Source organism: Cheilinus undulatus, linkage group 2 (genome assembly GCF_018320785.1).
Source record: "Cheilinus undulatus linkage group 2, ASM1832078v1, whole genome shotgun sequence".
In the NCBI taxonomy this organism is placed as follows: Eukaryota; Metazoa; Chordata; class Actinopteri; order Labriformes; family Labridae; genus Cheilinus; species Cheilinus undulatus.
Window position 1 is genome coordinate 14,702,089 of NC_054866.1, and position 21,436 is coordinate 14,723,524.

Sequence of the window (21,436 nt, forward strand, 5' to 3'; positions counted from 1 at the left end):
ATAAAAGGACAAGTATGGGAGTTTTTTTCTTTTATTGGCAACAATCTTTATTATCTCTTCCAGTTTTGGATGTGAAAAGAGGCATTAATTTTCTTTAATTAAATATCTTTTTAATAAAGTAAAGCAAAAAAGTATTTACAAATTTTCAATTAAACTGTAATCAATGACTTGGGTTTGATAATTACAAGCACCTTCTGCCAGCTGAGGAGAGAAAAATATAAATACAGGGAAAAGAGCATTTCTTCTTTGAAAAAAAAGAAAAGAAAAAAATCTATCATATATTTACAGAACTCTCCTGAAATGCATTTCCACTCATGGAAGCAGAAAAGGCCTTAGGATGTGTACTGTTAAACTTTTAAAGTCCATTTTCATTAAAGTGGATTCTTCTAACTGTATATTGTTTCAAGTTTCTTTAGCGATATTGTATTTTTTCTTTTATCTGATAACAGGCTTCGAAGGAGGGTGCAGCCATGAGCCCTCACTCTTGCTCTCCCTTTGTCCACAGTTTTTCTGAAGCGCAAAAAACAAATCACAGGGGAGGAGGTATCAGGGGTTTTCAGGGTGGGGTTGAGGGGCATCAGGGAAGCATCGTTGTCCCCAAGCAGCAAAATGGGTAATGTTAGTAGCCCCTTCCCCCGGTGACGCCATCTGTGTTTGGGATGTTTGTAGTCCTCGGGTGTCCAACAACTGTTACTTCGACTGCTGTCTGAAATGTCCGTTAGACAGTGCTCGCCACTTTTCTTTGTAGTTTTCTTTTTTATTATAAAACACTCACTCCAATCATCCAACACTGGAAAGAAGAAGAACAAAAAGCTAACCAACTACACAAGCGCTTCATCATATAGATCGAAAACCGTACATGTGGCGTGACAATGTTGCTGTGCCGTGTCCACATGATAAAAGGATGAAGTCATCAAAAATATAGATTTGAACAGCCTTTTTAAAGTTTTTTTTCTCATCTGTTATTAAGCAAAGTGTCTTGAATAGTGTTGCTGTGGCGAGGAACAGCCATTTGAAAAACAGGAGATAAACCTCAAAAAAATACTGAAGGAAACAACAATATCTCCTACGGCTTGTAACACGTCTCATCATTCTCTCTCTCTCTCTCTCTCATATCTTATCTCTGTATTTAATCCTGTAATTCATTTATTTCAAAAAGACATTCGGTTGCGCGAAGAAAAACAAGAAACCCAAAAAAAAGGAAAACAAAAAAATAACACGATCGAACGTTCGATCCATAATACAATCTCTCCCAGTTGAAGAATTTTTTTCTTGCTTTTTTCTGTTTATGCAGAAGGGTTTTTTTTTTTTCTGATTCAGAGTCGCCTGAATCGTCCACAAGACATTCACTCTCGCCCCCAGGATGCGCTCCGTACTCCCACAGTTCCTCCCAGCAGACCCTAGCTGTTGTCCGACTCATCCTCAGCCTCGCGGAGCCAAGTGAAGAAGGCGGTGACAGACTTGAGGGCCACGCCCTTGCCCTGCTGCTCTGCGGGGTCTTTGCTGGACTCCCACTTATAAAAGGCCTCCTCTTTGATCACATCCTCATCATAAAGGGTGTCAAAGAACATCCGCAGCAGATCTGACAGAGAGGAGACAGACATGGTCACAAGACAGTTAAAAGCACATTAAAATCCATGTCTATTACATTTATACTAAAACAAGCATTTTTTTTATAACCAAACAGCTGTGTTAATAGTTGTCACTACTGCACATTTAGTCCTACACCTGATTTATACTTCTTTGTCAAATCTAAACTGTAGCACAGGCTGTAGGTTTAATCAATCAATCAATCAATCAATCAATCAATCAATCAATCAATCAATCTAACAACCAACCAATCAATTTATTCACAAACCAATAAAAATGCAACACAACCCACCATGATAATTCCTAAAAATCTTATTTGTGAAATGGGACTCCCTAGAAAATAGCTAGGGGCCCACACATCATTATGTAATTTACAAATATCATACATAAAAAACACAATTACAAACAGAATTCCACCAATACTCCTAATATTACGTCAAGACGTTAAAATACCCTAACATTTATTCTAAAGATCCTAAATACGGCAGTTATACAGTACATGTAAACAATGGCACTTAAAAAATGCGCTTTTAATGAGTTGGAGTATATTTTTCACATGGGCAGCTATTAAGAAACGGTCAGATGTCCCTGGAGGTTTAGGATTGAATGTATCGTAGTAGCAGCTATCATCTCAGGCTCTTTTTGAAGACGAAAAACATTACAACGGGTCAAACACAGACTGCAAGCCTCGTGTTTCATCCAACGGGTCACATGGGGTGACTGCCTCTGACGTGCTACAGAACAGTGCTCTGGTCTTCTTCAGAGTCAAACTGTCAAACACACTCCTGGATGTGATGGGATCCACAGCAATGTGAGTTTAAAAGCACATTAATTCCTCTTTCTGGAGTAATACAGTCATGGGAAAAATGATCTGAAGTTTACTGTTAAACCTCTCAGAAGCAGCAACATCAGACACTGAATGTTTTTATAAGCGTTAAAATGTATAATAACCCTTTATATGGAATACATACATGAAGTTAAAAGGTGTTTGTTATTTCAGGCGCCAAAGTAGTCTATTATCTTTCTATCAGCTTCCAGTAGGCCACAGTGAGCTCTCTGCTTAATGTTTAGTTTATTTGTTTATTTGACAGGGGCCATGAACAATAAAAACTGTTGAGCCAGAGTTAGCTATAAAGCTAATTTACATCCGTGGTCTGGTGGAATGGAGCTTGTTACTGATGTGCAAAGCAATATGAAATATTTACAGCCTTTTTAATCCATTGAAAGCATGAATGATGATACTTAACATTCCTAGACCTTTTCTGATAATATTTATTATGAGTATTTTTCATATCACCTCTAAACAATGGGGGAAAAGAGAGTGCATATGGTATTACACAGAGAGGGAGAGATCAGTTGATCCTCTGCTCTGATGCATCTCAGTTTTCCTGAAGTCTGAAAATAATGCTGCGCCTATAAATCACTTCCAGCTCTCCTGTAACAAAAATCCCCCCACCCCCCCCCCCCACCCCCCTACTCAAAGCATTTTTTAAAGGAGTTAATCAAGCATGAGTAAAGGCGCATGCTCTGAACACTGTGCTTGCATGTCCATAAAATGGTTTTTAAACACCTGTCAGTAATATAGTATATCGGGGTATATTTTTGGGGAAGGTGTAATGGTATTAAAAATTAATACTGCCCAATCCTATGCTATAGCTAACAACCAACTCAGTTATTTTATTAGTTTTAGTACACCATAATAACCCCGACACCAATGCACAAGTATGCAGTGCTCAAAATGGCATAGGCCAACAGGGCATTCCTCTGCAGAAATATAAACAAGGTTTTATCATTATTCTTTAAACATAAAAGCTCATTAGTGATAGTCACATCTGACAAAAATGTTACTAACATTTTCTGATTATTATTGTCTTGTCTTTGCCATGAAAAAGCTTTTTGTTGTGGATGAATTAAACAATAAAAGTGGTTCCACTTACTGGCAGGCTGCTCCATCTGCACCATCAGGGCCTGCAGGGCGTACAGAGCCTGCAGCTCCTTCTGTTCATCCTTCAGGTATTTCTGCAGCAGCTTGGCCCTCTGTTTGATCTGCTCACCGTCCACCTTATAAGGGTTTTCACCTACAGGAAATCAATTCAAGTTAACTTTTTCAAAAAGGACAACAAATTCTCACACTATAGTGTTTCACAAAGAATGATTTGTTCTTCTGATGAACACTAGGGGCAAAGGGAAAAATTTAGCCATTTGAGTTCACACATGCACCTCACTCAGTTTTGTGTGAACAGAGCTTAAGGTAAAAGAATAACATTGGCTGTTAACAACACCACAAAACTATTATAACGACAAGATACAAAGGTTCATTCTGAATATGTGATGTCACACTGTGAGAAATGCTCTGAGAATGGTAGTCAATTGAGCTTGGCTGGCTGAAAAACAACCTGGACAGACTGCCAACATTGTTTAATACAAGTAGACTTAATTTCTTGAAAATCTTAGGGGGATTTATATGCATTTATTTAGAGGACAGAACAGTGGCTCATCAGAAAACAGAGACCAGAGAGTGGGCTATGGCATGCAGTAAAAGGTAAGGGTTTGGCCTTGGCCTGGAGCCACACACTGTAAGTAAGCTTCAGTGAATAATTTCAAGGATTTTTGTTGACTTACAAATAACTGCTGCCTGGCAGATACAGGTCATCAGAGCTCTGATAAACATGTTGGATGAGGTCTGCTGTTCATCCAGGTTGGCCTGCACAGACAGAACAATCAATTTACACACATGCAGGAAAGTAAGTATGATTCATTAATACAGGATAAGAGATTTATCTATAGTAGATAAAGAAGGAAGTTAAATAGTAGTATAAATATTATACATAACACAAGCAATATCACATACCTCAACCCAGTCAAAGATCCTCTGGTTGTCAGCCTGGTCCTGTAGGAGCCGGTCCAGCTGTTTGGTCAGCTCTCCAGAGCTCAGCTCCTTCTTTTTGCTCTTCTCGGACTCATCGCCCAGTGTGAACTCTACATCCTGGTTACACAAACATTTTCAGCTCATTTACTTTAACCCTCTGTGCCCTAAGCTTTATCTAACCATTGAGTCTGGCCTGGACTTATTGTCTTCAAAAGCTTGTAAAATATCAACCCTGAGGAGCACAGTCAAGCTCTAAACATCCTTTTTTTCCTTTGTGTCCTGCAGTATTGTCACTAGAATTTTTAAAAAGTTATGTGACTATAAAGACAAAAAAAAACCTACAGCAAAATTAAAACTCTAAGTTTTGCATGTGTGACACAAAGTTAACAATAATGACTAAGACTGTTTTTGCAAAAACTTGTTCTCCCATCTCTTGGGGACCAAAAAGTGGGAAAATAATCATTCTGTGACAAAAATATCTACATATTTACAAAAAAAGTCCTTGTGCTTTTTTTGTATTGGCTGAATTTCTGCTTTTATTTAAAGCTGTTCCTGTCTTCAGTGACACAGAGGGACACATCACAGCCTCTCTGTCTCTTTTTCTCTCCATTATGAGCTATTCAGGCCATCTCCTGCATGATCTGAGAGTGAAAACATGCGTAGTTTGACAAAGCATGACATGACTGAATAGCCTGCTATTGGTTGTCACAGCCCATGTGACAAAATAATATGGTGGATAGCATTTGCCACAAGCGGCAGAAACAAGAAAGAAAGATGATCAAAAATGGATTTTACGTTCAATATCTGAGTTTCTGGTCTGGATTTAACCTTTAAAGACCCTAGAAAATCACCCAAGTTCTCAGCTTGCTAGAAAAGCCTGCATGGATAGCATCATTAGAACGGCACAATGGAAGGCTGCAAAGGGGGACAGAAGTGGCTACAATTTATTGTTCAAAGGTTATTTCACTTTAAATGACCTGTGTCTCTTCTTGTCGTATATGACAAAGTTGGTCAGTCTCCGGGTTACCCTCGGAGACCGACTGATGAGTGTACGACAAGAACAGACTGCTCATTTAAAGTTAAATAACTTTTAAACTATAAATTGTGGCCACTTACTTTTGTCGCCCTTTGCATAGTTACTCTGACTGACTATTCTGCTGCTATGTATATTAAGACAATGACAATAATATATTGCTACAGTTTCTTTGACCAGTCCAGCTCTAATTTTTATCAGTTTAAAATCTAGGAAATAGTATGACAAATTTCCTCAGAATAAAAATAAGCTTTCTCTCACCTTTTCTGTTACAAACTTGTTGACATCGACGTCCTCAGGCAGGAAGTCCTTCCACCGAAGGCCAGCTTCCCTCCACATAGCACCGGCTTTTTTATGGCTCTGATGAGAAATAAAGATTGGCTGATGGATGCACTCAAAACCAGCACTTTTAATAGTGCACACTGTTGCCCTGTGTTCTTAAAGTATACAGGTATCTCATATTACTTTGCATCACATGTCAGTGTCCACACTGTATTTACTTCTCTGTTTTCTCACAGTAAAATACAGAATCTAGTGCTTCTGTTTTGATGGTGGAGGAACCTCTTTCTTTGTCCATGTCTACGTGGACAAAGTGAAGTTGGAAATATTTATATTTTTAAGAAGACACTTTTGAAATGACTAAATCCAAAGATTGTTGTAGGCAAAACCATGCTGAAAATGTAACTGCAGTAAAAAGGCTCTAAATTAATGTACAGTCAGGAAAAACCTCTTCCTAAGAATTAAAATGTAAAGGAATATAGTTGTTTTGGACTCACCATTCCTTTGCAGAGTAAAGTGAGGATGTGGACCAGCAGGACCCCAGCTTGGCCCAGAGGGATCAAAGGCTTTGAAATCTCCCTGAAGGCATACAAAAGGTCAACACAGGTTAAACAGAGACTGACAAATTCACAACAGCCACAGGTTATCTACTCTAGTGAGTATACTTTAACACAGGGATGGGGTGAGGAAGGGAGTTGAGACTTGCCTGAAAAGCTCTCCCATGGGGATGCCTCCCTCGTGAAGCATGGGTGTGATCAGCTCTGCTAGGTACAGCCAGATGTGAGGGATGTCTATGGCCATGTCTTCAGCCACCTCCAGGATTTCCTGAAGCCTGAAGAGATGCACACAGACAACATTTAAAGTTTATCAAAGGTTTAGAGGATGAGAAGATGGTTTGAAATAACTAGGATGATTGATTTTTTTCTGTTTGACCCTGTCTAAGGCCTTCATAGCTTGGTATGCAGCATCCGCACACTATTGGCTTATTTTGCTCACATGTCCATAACTACAGCGCTTGTTTTACTGTGCCACATCTCTGTGGCTTTGTACTGACCCTTTATAGTACTGTGGTGTTGGGAGGGTGCCAGCTTTGATGAGCTGGTGCAGGAGTAGGCCCATGTGCTCTCTGGCGATGGTGCTGCGCTCCAGTGTCGACTCCAGCCCGTTTCGCACAAACACAAACAGCAGCTGAGTGCTGTTCATCTCCTGAACACACTGCAGAGCCTCCTGTTGAGACAAAGAACAGATGGTAAAAACTAAATCCTCTGTAAGAGAAAATAAATATTCATATGTGCACCAACTCAGAGCCTCAGGACAGTCGTCATTTAACACACAATATATTCATCTTGGAATGGATGTTACTTGCCTACAATTGTGATGAAGTTAGCAGTTAGTGTCGACCAACTTCTGGGCAAAATGTCCTGTCACTTGCAGCATTAATGCGTGTGATGTAAACGTCATTTTTAGGTCTATGAGGACCCAGAATAGCAGACATTCATCAGTTGAATCTAAGTCTAAGAGCAGATTTACTCTGACCCAGATTAGCAATACAAACCCCCTGCCCTAAAAAATGATTTGCTATTAAGAGAGATCAAGTTTGTTGAACAGCTTAATGATGCAGGTTTGTTAACAACTAACATGCAAGCTTTGTCTAGTATGTTCTCAAAAGGAGAAGAAAACAGCTTTTGAATGGTTGTTTGTTGAACTGATTGCCTTCAACGACAGACTGTCAAGCAGATTTGTGGCTCAAGTTAAAGTTTTTGATCTATTATGGATTGTTAGCTTCACTTTTACCCAGGTATCTGTTTACAGAGATCAGCAAATTCTTGTCTAAGTAGAGCTTATGGTAGCCCTTATCTCAGTATATGCCAAACAGCTTGGAATACTAATAAAAACCAGTACACTTTCCGTGCTGAAAATCAAGACCTATTATATAGATTCTGAATTTCTAAGTAGAATCTGTCAGCAGGGACTAATATGTGCTTAACTCCGTACCTTCATGTCATTGATGTGTAGATATTCCTCAATGATTGCTGTGGACTTCTTGTTCAGCTCCTCTTCAGTCAAGGCAGGCTTGGTGGGGGTCTGGGGAGGTGGTGGGGTAGCAGCTTTCTCTTGTTTCACTGTTGACACAAAAACAAGAAATTCTAGAAATCAGAATTTTAGCTACTTTTACATACAACAGTACAAATATTGGTTAACAGCCTCAGTGATTATTTGGATATATTAAAGTATAATACGCATAGACATGGCTGCTTTTGCACTAATATTGTCTTTCTTTAGCAACTGCGCTCATAAAATAACTTTTTAAATATTTGTTGTTTATTAATGATTTTTTTTTTTTTTACATGAAAAAATGAAGATGTCCAATACACGATTTACAATGTTTCATGTTACTAACCATTGTCTTTGCTCCTGGCTCTCTCTCTGCTGCCTCTGTCCCTATCATCTGTCATGCTTGCCACCCTGCGGACAGGATCCGCTGACCCGCGCTGCTCTCTCTCCCTGCTCCGCCCCTCATTTTCCCGGCTGAAGCTTCGCTTGGTGACCTGCAGCCGGTTCCGATCACGGTCGTCCCGTCTGTCGTCCCGTCTGTCGTATCTGTCACTGCCGCGATTAGAGCGTTCGTAGTCGCTGCGCTCCCGACTTGAGCTGTTTCTGTAGAGAAAAGAAAGCAGAGTCAGGAAATGTTAACATTGATAGCTACCAAATGCAAGTTTCTGTTTTAACATTTTAGTCCTGTTTCTAACCTCTGAGGAACTCGTCTGTCTGAATCGACTGAAGAGGAGGACGAAGGCTGCTGTAAGGCAGAAAATCTGTTCAGGGTGCTGGTGCCTGGACGCCCGGCTGATTCTGAGCCTGTGAATGAAAATACACACAAGTTTTGAGTTTTATTCTTATTTATAAATCAATTTTGCACACAGGGTAAAAATACAAGGTACATGAAAATAAAATAAAATCAAGTTTGTGGGGAGTGGTAGGGGCTTACAAACAGCTCATATGAAAGCCAATCCCAGAAGACATTTGGAAGGTAATACAAACCTACCAAAAGTAGATTTTAGGCATCCATAGGCAGGTTTACCAGTAGGAAGAGGCAGTCTATTGCCTGGGTTCTTATGCCCCAAGGGGCCTCAAGAAATTGTCATTAAGCACTAAGCACTAAGTGTCTAGAATTACCTCAATGAAGATGTGTACTTTGGATGTAAATCAGGGGCAAAGAGCAAACAGAATAGCTTCAAAACAGATTTGGATCTTTCCAGGAAGGCCAAAGGTAAACCGAGGTCTCAAAAGCAAAGAATCAAGCCCGTCAAAAAGGCCCATATGAGATATAAAGCAACTTATAGCCAGGTAGATCCCTATAGACATACTGAACCAATGAATTGGTGGATGATAGTGTGATAAAACGGCATGCAGTAAGTATAAAATCATGATTTGTGGCTGAATAACAGACATTGCAATAATCAGGATACATATTTTGATTTGCTTTTTAACCTAGATAGAGGTAAAAAAAAAAAAAAAAATACACAATGTGATGAGTTTGAGTTATGATGCTTTCCCTTCAGTGATAAGCCAACACTGTTGGGAATTAGAGTATTTATATTTCAGATTTGGGCATGCCCTGTAGTTTGCTGGCTTTGCTACCAAAAAATGCTTAAAAGTATTTTGTTCACTTGCTATGAGTGTGTTTAGTGAGATGGGAAAGGGCTTCATACTGCTCTTTGCCTGGGACCTCTGAATTACTAATATTGACCCCGCGGGAATTACAATTAAAGTGCAAGAATTTAGTTAAAACAAATGAAAAATGTTATGAAAAGACAATTTCTTATAGAGATGGTTACTGTACCAGTTTATGTTTTTATTCTTAGAGAGATAACTCCCCAACATTTAATGACAGGAGACATTTAATATGACAGAAAATGAAAATTTTAGCTTGTCTTATTGAATAATTATGATAGTTTAAGGAAAAAAACAGATATTTGATTGAATGTTAATCATATTAGCCAGGGATACCTACCAGATTCTGCAGGTTTGGTGCTTGTACCACCACTGCTGCCTTTACCCCAGCTGCCCCATGTGCCCTTTCCTCCAGGGGCAAGCAACTGATTGTTAAGGTCAAGAACAGGAGTCTAAAAGCAGAGACTGATGGTTAGAACATGCTTCCAAAAAAAGCAAATCGTGTCGTTTGGTACGTGAAACTTCAACTCTAACCAGCTTCTAATAGATGCTAACAGATAACCAACTTCAGGCTCTCTCCTACCTTTGTAATTTTGCTAATGCGAGATGTGTCAATGGGTCGGTTCTTGGAGATGGGCACTGTATTCCAGCCCTCGTCCTGGGGGGGAGCACCGCGTCCTGGGGTGTGAGGTCCCCCACGGCCACCGGGGCCTCCACCCATCCTTCCTCCAGGGCCGCCACTGGACTCCTTCTTGGAGACAAGGGCTTGCTGCACCTTCATCTGCTCCCTGTGCTCCTCCAGCTCAGCCTCTTTGTGGATCTGGTCGATTGTCTTGGGGCCTTGGTCGCCCCGTCGTGGCACCCAGTTGTTCTAGGATGGTTGAAGAGATAATGAGAGGTGATAACAATATAATCACTTTTGGGGCAATGTTTTTAATGATTTTTCTCCTAAGAATTAAAGTAAGGATGTTAAAAATGAAACACTGATGAGAAAAACACAATCATTATTTTTGTTAAATTCATAAATAACATCCCAACATTAAAAAGTGACAAATTCAACTCAGTGATCACATAAATAATAAAAACATGTTGGATACATATAAATATCTAAATAAAAAGAGATCAATATCTCTTCTCTTCAGCCTTTTCCTGCAAAGAAAAGTGTGTGTTTCACGCTTTAAGTAGGCCACTGTGCTGACTTGGAGCAGCTGATTTTTGGCTTGTAAAAGTACTTAAGACGGCAGGTTTTGTAAGACTACGTAGGCGGGACTGAGAGCTAACTACAGGACTGCAGCATTCCTCCAGAGCGAAGACACTACAACAAAATGTCTCTAAAACACTGCAAAAGTGTAAAAGAAGTCAACCAGACAACATGTGGAGACAAAGTATAGAAATGTAAATACTACACTATGGAAAAGAGTGCTGTCTCAGCTTATGGCACAGAGCAGATCTATGTTTAGGATCTGCGCTGCATTAAAGAGCTGAGGAAGACTTTTCTCTTTTAGCCCATAAACGAGACTCACACAGGCCAGGGCTGAAGGACCAGTGTGGATGTCTCTGGGGCTGTGTACAACAACAACAGAAACACTCACAGACTACGTGCAACAATACATTTCACACTGACAGGTCACAGAAACATGAGAAAAAAAGGTCAGAGTTTAAAGCAATTAATTGTAGCCACGCTCTTAAAACCAACACAGAAGCACACATGGAAACTAAGATGGACCTGAATGAGACTACAGACTCTGCTTGGAAACATGATGCAATTGGAAGGGAATAATTCATAACCTGTTATTAATATCCAAGGGGGGGTTGTAACAGCTCACAGATGAACTGTCGGTTGCATGATGCTAACACATAATGCCTGATTTTCTGCTTTACTACTGCATTTCTGTAGCATGTGGGTACTAAATATAAAGTAAATGTGTGTAGTGTTTCTGCTTTACCAGTCGAAGGTCCAGCACGTCCTGCAACATGAAGCGGATCCTGGAGCTGGTCTTCCTCTCTTTTATTATTTTTTCCATCTGATTGAAGTATTGATCCATACGAGGCTGAAAATTAACACAACAGTCTAATTAGTCTATTTCTTTCACTAAAGGTGTGAATAAGAAACTACACATTCATCAGTGTGAATTTGTTTGTGCTGCAAGTGGTACCTTAGCCTTTTCAAAGTCTAGGTCCTTTCCAATGGTGGACAACAATCTACACAGGCACTCCAGGGACTCCTCGTCGTGGTTCTTGAGCAGCTTTACAATGCAATCATGCATGATGACTTCTGTGAGCATCTTAAGCTTGAACAGTTCACCAATAAACTTAATGTTGCCCAATGAGCGCCTCCTGGCTTTGTCTTTAGCGTCCTGTAACTCCTCAATGAGCCGCTGCTTCTCCTCCTCCTGCAAGAATAAAAACAGAATATGAAGGAAAACAGGGATTTAAAAAAAGAGGAAATTGTTGAGGAGTGATGTTGAGCTGGGAAATCTTTCAGCGTGTGTCATGTTGTATTGTAACCTTTAAAAAAATTCCACAATGAGCACCAAATTAAAAAAAACTGCAGTGGTTTCTTTTGTGAAATTAAACACTTAATCTGTATTCAATAAGGTCAATCTTTACCACTGAGGCAGCTTCCAGCTCTTTCTGCTTCTTCTCAAAGATCTCGTCGTCATCTTTGTCCTTCTCAAACTCCTTCTGGCATCGATTTAGCAGCAGCTTGCGGAAATTCACAGTGGCTCCCGGCTTATCTGAGGCGGTTTGGACTTTGAGCTGAAAAGAGAAAATGTATGTTAAAAAAAGAACAGGAAAAGACAGGAAGTAGGATTTTGTACAAAAAGTGGCTCCTCAGTTCCTCAATACCATCATTTTAATCAGTGGCCCAGACACGTGGCACTAATATAAGGTCATCACTGGAGCTTGGCAGAAGATATATTTTTTCTGCTACATTGACCACAAAAGTGCAGCTCTTCAGCTGCGTGTGCTTCCCAGAAGGTCAGAGAAAAAAATTACAGGCAAGTCTGTGATTGCGCTCCTGCATGAGCTTACTCTGTATCATGGTTTGTTATCAATATTAAATGTTTCGTTAAGTCTTATCAAGGTGAATAGGGCTCTGTGTTTACGGAGAAATACATCGTTTTAAGAGAGCAGCTGCTAAAATGGCATTACAAAGCAGCAAACAAGTATTTGAAGGTGCTGGTGCCTCTGGAGTCCCACCAACCTCAAGGTGTAGGACCCTCAAGAGGTTTGCAGTCATGCATAAACCTACTATTCAGCCACCCCTAACCAATTCTCACAAACAGAAATGGTTGAAGTGGGACCAAAAATACATGAAGACTCATTTTCAAACTGTCTTGTTTACTGATGAGTGCCATGCAACCCTGGATGGTCCAGATGGAGGAGTAGTGGATTGTTGGTGAATGGCCACCATGTCCCAACAAGGCTGTGACATCAGCAAGGAGGTGGTGGAGTCATGTTCTGGGCTGGATTTATGAGGAGAAAGCTGGTGGGCCCCTTTAGGATCCCTGAAGGTGTGAAAATGACCTTGGCAAAGTATACAGAGTTTCTGACTGACTACTTTCTTCCATGGTACAAAAAAAAGAGCAGTGCCTCCTATAGCAAAATTTTCTTCATGCATGACAATGCACCATCTCATGCTGCAAAGAATAGCTCTGTGTCACTGGCTGCTATGGGCATGAAAGGAGAGAAACTCATGGTGTTGCCCCCATCCTCCCTGACCTTAACCCTATTGAGAACCTTTGGAGCATCCTCAAGTTATAGATCTATGAGGGTGGGAGGCAGTTCACATCAAAACAGCAGCTCGGGGAGGCTACTCTGACATCCTGCAAAGAAATTCAAGCAGAAATTCTCCAAAAACTCACAAGTTCAATGGATGCAAGAATAGTGAAGGTGATATCAAAGAAGGGCTCCTATGTTAACGTGGAACGTTGCCTGTTAAGATGTTTCTGATTGAAATAGCTTTTGATTTCAGTAAATATGACCTCCTAATGCTGCAAATTCAACGAATGACCATTTTCAGTTCTTCCCAACTTATAAAATCTTTTGAAATAATGTGGAACAGTGCATTTCGAGGTTTTAATTTAAAAAAAAAAAAAAAAAAAGGTTATTATCTTGAAGTTTGTTCAAAAACATTTGAATTATGCACTAACGGCTGATTACTTGAAAAATATCCTGTCATTTGCATTAATATTTAGGAAAATAAGAGAACAATGTGTCATTTGCCTTATAATGTGGAAAGCAGTGTACTTGTAAAGAAATGCACCCATACAGCTTATCTAATAACAAAAGGCTTTGGTCATGCTATGAAAATACCACTTGTTAGTGTTTTTTTCACTGAAACTGTGCTGCAGTTATGTGAAATGTAAAGCATAAAGTGGCCACAAAATTGAGTGGTAACATATAAAACATAAGAAAAGTAAAAAAGGGCAAAATGAGATCAATTCTAAGTAGAAAGAAAAAAAAAACATGATTATATTCTTGACCAGAACCAGGTCAGGCCAGGCCTCCCCACTCTCTAAGGCCCAGGTGGGGTCAGGCTCAAGGGAAGTAAAAGATGACCTGTCAGACACAGCAGCAACTATATTTTACCACAGATTGTTGTGTTTTTGTCTGATTTTCTGCAGTGCAGATTTGCACAGCTTATAAGATGCACTGCCTATCTATACTGGCCATGTTAGTTGAATAAAAAAACCTTTTAAAAATTACACCAAAGGGAGTTTTTGTTATTGTTTTCTTTTTTAAACTAAACACTACATCATAGGCTCAGGCCCTTAGATATTGTTAATGGGAAGGACTGGAATGGGCTTAGGGTGAACATGCACAGGCCTGAGCAGGGTCAGGCTAGAATGTTTGGTTTGGATCCACTATAAGCTCTCAGCTGTTGCAGGGCTTTCTCTGAAGGACACGATCATTATCCAAAATCTGTGTTTATCATGGCGTAATGTATCTTGAGATTGATGAAACACAAAGCCCTACCACTTGTGTTTACCAGAAACATATGATGTGTCCAGATGTAAAGAGTTGTGCTTAAAACTGCCAAGATTTATTGGTGATTCTGGGTGTACATTTCTACTGAAAATGTTACTAAAAACATTCTACTAAATTCAAATACGACAATTACATATTTAAAGTTATTAAATATGATTTTGCGAAAAGGTTGTTAAAACATCAACCAGCCCTGTCTAATACAATGTCTTTTGTGCCACAATTAATTTGATCAGTAGTGTTTTTAACAAGATTTGCTCTCCAAAACACCGTTTCCTTAATATTCGCCATGAAAGGGATGGCTGCCTAATAATCAGGGTTGTCTCAATTTGGTAAATAATTAAAATTCTTCCTCTCATCATGTGCTTCTTCATTAAAACATATCTCACATTTCTCTTAACTTCCTATCATTAAGAAGACATGAGCATTTTAAGAACTTTCTATTTGAACAAGTAAAGAAATGTCCATTTGTTAAACAGTCAGGTAAATACTTGAGTCTGTTCGTCATTTATTCAGTCCATGACACAGACAACAGATATGTTAAGAGTCTGGAGGTACTTTGATAATCAAATGATGAGTGTCTGCTGTGATTCTTTATCAAATACCAGACTTTTGCTTGATCGGGCTGATGATGAGATGCAATGCTCTAGTTCTGATAATCTGTGTGAAAGCCAGAAGTAACAGGGCACTACAATCAATAAAATCATAGATATCTGTAATAGTACTGTGGTTCTCTCATCATCTAGCTGAATAAGACCAAGCTGAGCAGAGTGAGCCTCTACTGTTTGCCTTACTGGTTGTTTACTACAGAAAAATTCCAAATAAAATCAGCCCTCTTTACCATAATCTCAGACTCATTACAACAGTAAATACTGTCCTTACACAGCCTGAACTCTACAGTACTCAGACAACTGGGACAAACTACTTCACCAAAACACTGCCCATACTTTCATTCAAACATCTGGTGTGCTCATTTAACGTGAAGTTTGGTCAAATTTGCAGAGGACTGTGGGCAAAAATGGCCAAAGAATACATGAGAAAAAAAAAAAAAAAATCAAAGTGGCTTGCAAACTGCAAAATATAACAGGGTGTAGTAGAAAATCCTGTTTAATGTGACTTATTATGACCCACTGATATCTGGACAAACTACGTATTTTTTTCTGGCTTTTTACATATCATTAAAATTTCATATTGATTTATGTATCCACCACTCAGGAATGCCACAGAATTCAACACAAAGAAGAAATCTTTTAGGCCTTGTAAATATTTCCCTTTAAGTTGTGTTTTGTGAATTAAATTAACCCCCTATAATATATAAGTCCACACAGACTTTAAACAGAACTTTAAGAGCTTAAATCCACTGAACCTGACTTCTGCTGTCATGTCTTATGGTTAAAGTGATAGACTGAGTCTTCTTATCATTTATCAGATTTGTAATTTATGAGTCACTGTCTTTAAGTTTCATACAGAGCAACTAATAAGGAAGCTGAAGTTACAGCTGGATTTTTATAAAAAAAATGAGTCTTGTTTTTCTTTTGCTAATAAATAAATAAATATCTTCTCAGTGGACTTAATCTTTGGATAATTTATGGCATGAAGGACTGACATTCATAACAAACTTCAAGCCTTTAACTCATCTTTGTCCTCTGTAAGCTTGAGTTCACTGGCCTTCAGTGGCCACCTGTAGACTAAATCAGTCCTTCTTAAGAAGGCCATAATTAATCTGCTTTCCTAAAAATTGTGTAATTTGTTTCATGTGAAAAGTGCTGAAAGCTGCAGTCTTATCTCTGAGACCGAGTCACAAGACTTACATTGACAACATGTTCCCTAAGTGTGTCTTGAAACAGGTTTCAGGTATGCTGCTCCAACAGGGCTTCTTTCTTTCTATTTTTTTTAATGATACATTTTTGGGGGGCTTTTCACGAAGACAAGGCAGTGGATGGAGTAGGAAAAAGGGGAAAGAGAGGGGGATGATGTCAGAAAAAAAGGCCAGGGGTTTCCCAAGTGTGGAAATGAGAGCCTCTCCAGAAAGAACATGGGCCGTGGTCATCTAGTAGCAAGACTATGGCCCAAAGAATCTATCCAAATCTAAAAAAGCATGGCTTCACCAGAAGAAGATGACAGTTTTGGACTGGCACAGCTACAGTCAGCCCAAATCTGTGGGGTGACGTGTAGAGGACTGTCCACAGGAAATGCATTTTTATACTTTTAGCTTTTTATGCCTTTATTCAACGAGTCAAACAGAGGACACAGTCAGAATCTGGGATGAAAGAGTAGGAAATGAAATGCACGAAAGGAGCCACAGGCAGGACTTGAACCCATGCCGCTCACATACATGAGGCACATTCCATCTGCTAGTTCCGCTGCACTTGTAATCTTAGACATTCTTACCACTTCTGAATGGATAATTTTGGCAAGTAGAGACAGACAACAATGATAAGACTCCAACCTCAAAAGAAAGAGTGTTGTATAAAAATCAAAAGTTGCTTGACTTTCCTGTCTGGCCTGGCTCCCAGATTTGAGTGCTCTTGGTCAATATGATGCCAGAGTTTACAGAGCCCCATGCGGCCATTAGCAAGCACCTCAAACTACACACTATACCTATGGAACATTATCAAGACCAATCCATGAATCTCTTTTTAAACATTCATAATCATGCATCCTCTTTTTTTGCTCACTCAAGAATCTGCTTCTTCTCTCTCTGTAGTTTATTTCCATTTTGCCCCAAACACTGCAGAGGTCAGCTAAGCGAGTAACGTTTTACATGCTTTTTCTCCACACCACATCTCCTCCTCTCCATTCACATAAAAGTATGTGAATGGATCTTTTGCTGTCCACTGAATTAAATCAAATAAAAATCATTACTTTGCAGACCCTGTAATATCAGCATGTTTTTAACACTAAAAAATCTGTTAATCAGGTAATGTAATGTGATGCACATAAAGTTAAGATATCATTGAGGTCTGTGCACAGCTGCTGAAGTGAACAATTTACCCTCAAAAGACCTACAGTAAACATTCATGGGTATTTAACAAATATCTCCACTGTGTCTGTGTCATTACTTACCCCTGTAAGGCAGCGGCACATGTTGGCGTAGGCAACAGAGAAGTCTGGCTCAGAGATGGCCTTTTCAAAGATAAGATCTATGACTCCTTTCAACCTCTCCTCAGTGTCAATAGCCAGTTCTGTCACCTGTTTCATTAACTGTTGAAACTTTTGAGGGGTGAGTTTGTTGAGGATGCTGCGGACTCGTTTAAACAGCTCCTGGGTCTTGGCGTTTTCTGGATCGTTTTCATCCTCTTCTGCTCCGCGTCCACGACTAGATTTCTTTGCTGAAGGTTTCCAAGCCTTCTCTGCTTTGTTCAGCTGAATGTCGTCACTGAGAGACATGCTGGTGATGATTTTCCTCGGCTCTTTCCTCTGCATCTGCTGAGAGCGGCGTGGACCACCAACTCCCATACCCATCCCTGGAGGCTAGAGGGAGAAGATGGAAATAAAGGTCAATGGCAAAATTCAATTCAAAGGCAGGCTATGAACTTTCAAGCGCACCGCTTTTGGGTCATATTTCAGAGTGGTTAACTTACTGGTCCTCTGCCTCCTCCTCCCATGCCAGGTCGACCAAGGTTGGCAAAAGAGGGTGTGAAATCAGGACCGCAGTTCATACCTGGTAGGCGACTAGGGTCTAGTTGGCGAAGAGGAGTTTTATTGGCCTGAAAAAGCAAAATTAAACATCAGTGGAGATTTTTTCAGACATTCTCCTTGGTCAAGAACATTCTCCATACTTCCAGTGACAGGAACATTATCTATGCAGAGCCTATAACAAGTATCACCCCCTTGGATGTTTTATCCTTTTATTGATTTTATAAATGATATATAGTCAATATAAGTTGGCTTTTTTGATTTGTTTTGTTTTTTTTTTTACAAAAACCTCTTTAATGTCAAAGTAAACAGATTTCTATAAAGTAATGCCAATTAAGTAAGAATATGAAATGTAAAATCAGTGCATTAATATTCATCCCCTCAGGGTCAGTATTTAGTATATGAACCTTTGGCTGGAATCACAGCACTGAGTCTGTGTTAATAGGGCTTAATCAGGTATGCCCATCTGGACACTAAATTGTACTCTTTTCTTATTTGTAAAACTACTCAACCTCTATCAGGTTGCACAGGGCTCAGGCTTGAACAGCTGTTTTCAAAACCAGCCAACCATTCTCTATTGGATTGAGGTCTAGGCTTTGACCGCTCCAGAACATTCACCTTGTTGTCTTCAAACCACTTCTGTATAGCTTTCGCTGTGTGCTTCAGGTCATTGTCTGCCTCTTATCTGCCGTAGTTTTCTTGTCTAAATACTGAATACGATTGCCCTCAAGGATTTTCCTATATTTTGCGGCATTCATTTTACCTTTTACTTTTACAAGCCATCCAGTGCTGGCAGCTGTGAAGCGTTCCCACAGCATGATGCTGCCACCATACTATGCAGTGGGGATGGTGTATCTGTGGTGATGTGCAGTGTTTGGTGTTCGCCAAACAAAGAGTCTTGTCTGATGGCCAAAAAAACACCATTTTTATTTCATTAGCCCATAGAATTTTCTTCCACTTGACCATAGAGTCTCCCACATATCTTAAAGCAAACTGCAGTCAAGATTTAAGATTTGTTTCCTTCAACAGCGGCCATCTCTTTGCTACTCTCTCATAAAGTTTTGACTGGTCAAGAACCTAGGCAACAATTGTTGTATGCAGTCTCTCCATCTCAGCTACTGAAGCTTGTAACTCCTCCAGGGTAGTCATGGGTATCTTGGCCTCTCTCATTAGTCGTCTCCTTGCGTAGTCATTCAGTTTGTGAGGACAGCCTGATCAAGGCAGATTTACACACGTGCCATAGTCCTTCCATTTTGTTGATGATGGATTAAACTGAACTCTGGAAGATGTTCAGTGCTTTGGATGTTTTTTGTATCCATACCCTAACTTAAACTTTTCAGTAACCTTTTCTTGAAGTTACCTGGAGTGTTCTTTTGTCTTCATAGTGTAACTGTACCCAGGAATACTGATTAACCAGTGAGTGGACCTTCCAGACACAGGTGCTACAATCACTTAAGACACACTTGCTAAACTCAGTTGATTCCCATTTCACTAATAATGAGACTATTAACACCAACTGCCCAGATCCCTGTTGAATTAGGTCAGTCACTTTAAAGGGGGTGAATATTTATGCAAACACCTATTTTACATTACACATTTTTGTTTAACTGCTATTACCTTGGAGAAATCTGTTTCACTTTGACTTTTAAGAGGTTTCTTTTCAATTTTGCTTGTGAGAAAAACAAATTATATTGACCATGATTAATTTAGAAAATCCTTAAAAGGGAATACTTTTCGTAGACACTGTTTTATCCCTGCTTATGTGGTATTGAAGACCCACTTATAGTATACTTCTTCCTCCAAACAAAACATATTGTCTTAAAAAGACGAAAGAAAATTTCATCTTTACAGCAAATGCACTGGGAGAAAGTGCTTTGCTCTGTATTTGGTGTAGGAGGCTTCACCTTGTCCAGGACAACATCACTGATGGCAGGTAAACCTTCAGGCTTGTTCATGCTGGCAGAGATGAACTGGAAGCCTAGAAGAAACTCTCTGTCATATTGCTTCTTCTCCTCAGTGTTGATTGGCTTCCATTGTTCTGGGGGAGAAACAGAAAAGGAAATTACGTCAGTTTTATTTCATTTAAGAAGCAATATATCCTCAAACATAGAGTTAGGAGGAAACCAGATGGTATTGTGAATGCAAAGCTGTACTGCAGATAACATCTGTATAATTGTGCCATAACTCACAATGTCTACAAGATGGCAGATAGGCTAGTGAAGGAATGAGTTTGTAAATTAATGAATGGGTAGAACGCAGTAACTGGGATCTATGCTTTGTGTTGCATATAGCAAACCTTTAGTTATTTACACCATTTGGCATTCAATGTGTTGGTGATGCAAACATTTCTTCAAAGCTTCAATCCTTAAGCCAGATGTTACATTTACTGTTGTTTTGTTGCTTTAAGCAGTAAGAAAAAGTTTTAAGAAGGCAAAAGGTGGTGACCTATACTTACCTACAATGTTAAAACTGCAAATTCTTGACACTATTTTTTTTTTGTAATCTTATGTTTTTAATCACATAAGTATCGTTTTCTTCTGCACACTCATAAAAACAGAAGTGCAATCAGGTAAAATGCCACTCCTAGATATGCAAACATAAACGTGGTAAGATGACACATTAACTCGTGAGCTGAGATAAGATTATTGGTAACACAGTCATGCTGGCTTGGAAAGGTTTCAAGGTTCAGAGACCCACCCTCTTTGTACTGGTACTTCTTGTCAGTGGAGGTGTCCTTTTGAGGTTCTGGCTGGATGTTCTCAGCATCCAGCTTGTCCTCTTTGTCCTCCCAGGTCAGGTCTGCTTCCTCTGGGGCAGGAGGGGAAGCAGCAGGAGGCTGGGTCTCTGTAGCTGGGGCGGGGGCTGGTTCAGGCTCAGGTGGGGCCACAACCTGCTCCTGGTTGAAAGATGGGGAGGGATTAGAACAGTCACATTACAAGCTAAAAAAGAAATGCACTAAAGCAGTTTTCACATATGCATCCACAATGACTTTTTGGTAGTTTGAGATTGACTGCCCCTGAGTTCCTTGTTTATACATGCTCCCCACGATAGAAAACAATGATAATAAAAGGATGTGTAAAGATGGCAGCCAAGCAACAGAGCTAGGTATTATTTGACAACATGACTGCGTATAGAAAGAGCAAAGAACAAAATACTGGTGGGCAGATAAGAACATGAAGCAGTTTCATCATGAGCAAGATGATAGCATCATGTGCAAGAAATAAATGTCATTAACCCCTCCCACCTGGGAATTTACAGGTCACCATTAAAATATCAGACATTATCAGCTTTTCAGTTTGTTATTGCATGTGTGAATATGTCATTAGTCAAAGCTTCAATCTCTGTCTTTACCTGTTTCA

General features: G+C 39.7%; 1 protein-coding gene and 1 non-coding gene across 10 annotated transcripts in view; both read right to left on the bottom strand.

The window, feature by feature from the left end:
- Window positions 1-21,436, bottom strand: part of LOC121518597 (eukaryotic translation initiation factor 4 gamma 1-like) — an 85,171-nt gene continuing 63,735 nt past the window's right edge. For 5 of the 9 annotated variants that reach the window (XM_041801010.1, XM_041801036.1, XM_041801029.1 and 2 more), the window contains 20 exons: window positions 20,775-20,973; window positions 19,982-20,115; window positions 18,023-18,148; window positions 17,505-17,912; window positions 12,057-12,206; window positions 11,603-11,839; window positions 11,393-11,497; window positions 10,030-10,317; window positions 9,787-9,898; window positions 8,522-8,630; window positions 8,173-8,429; window positions 7,767-7,894; window positions 6,826-6,998; window positions 6,478-6,603; window positions 6,269-6,350; window positions 5,754-5,852; window positions 4,442-4,576; window positions 4,213-4,294; window positions 3,528-3,668; window positions 1-1,582 (listed from right to left, as the gene is read on the bottom strand). In XM_041801010.1, coding sequence (XP_041656944.1) covers window positions 1,401-1,582; window positions 3,528-3,668; window positions 4,213-4,294; window positions 4,442-4,576; window positions 5,754-5,852; window positions 6,269-6,350; window positions 6,478-6,603; window positions 6,826-6,998; window positions 7,767-7,894; window positions 8,173-8,429; window positions 8,522-8,630; window positions 9,787-9,898; window positions 10,030-10,317; window positions 11,393-11,497; window positions 11,603-11,839; window positions 12,057-12,206; window positions 17,505-17,912; window positions 18,023-18,148; window positions 19,982-20,115; window positions 20,775-20,973 — 3,273 coding nt within the window. In that variant the 3' untranslated portion in view covers window positions 1-1,400. The remainder of the gene's footprint in view (window positions 1,583-3,527; window positions 3,669-4,212; window positions 4,295-4,441; window positions 4,577-5,753; window positions 5,853-6,268; window positions 6,351-6,477; window positions 6,604-6,825; window positions 6,999-7,766; window positions 7,895-8,172; window positions 8,430-8,521; window positions 8,631-9,786; window positions 9,899-10,029; window positions 10,318-11,392; window positions 11,498-11,602; window positions 11,840-12,056; window positions 12,207-17,504; window positions 17,913-18,022; window positions 18,149-19,981; window positions 20,116-20,774; window positions 20,974-21,436) is intronic. The other 4 variants (XM_041801055.1, XM_041801063.1, XM_041801079.1 and 1 more) reach the window with 1 other exon arrangement.
- Window positions 12,278-12,352, bottom strand: LOC121527506. Its single transcript, XR_005993417.1, has one exon. It is a non-coding gene; the product is annotated as a small nucleolar RNA SNORD66 (small nucleolar RNA).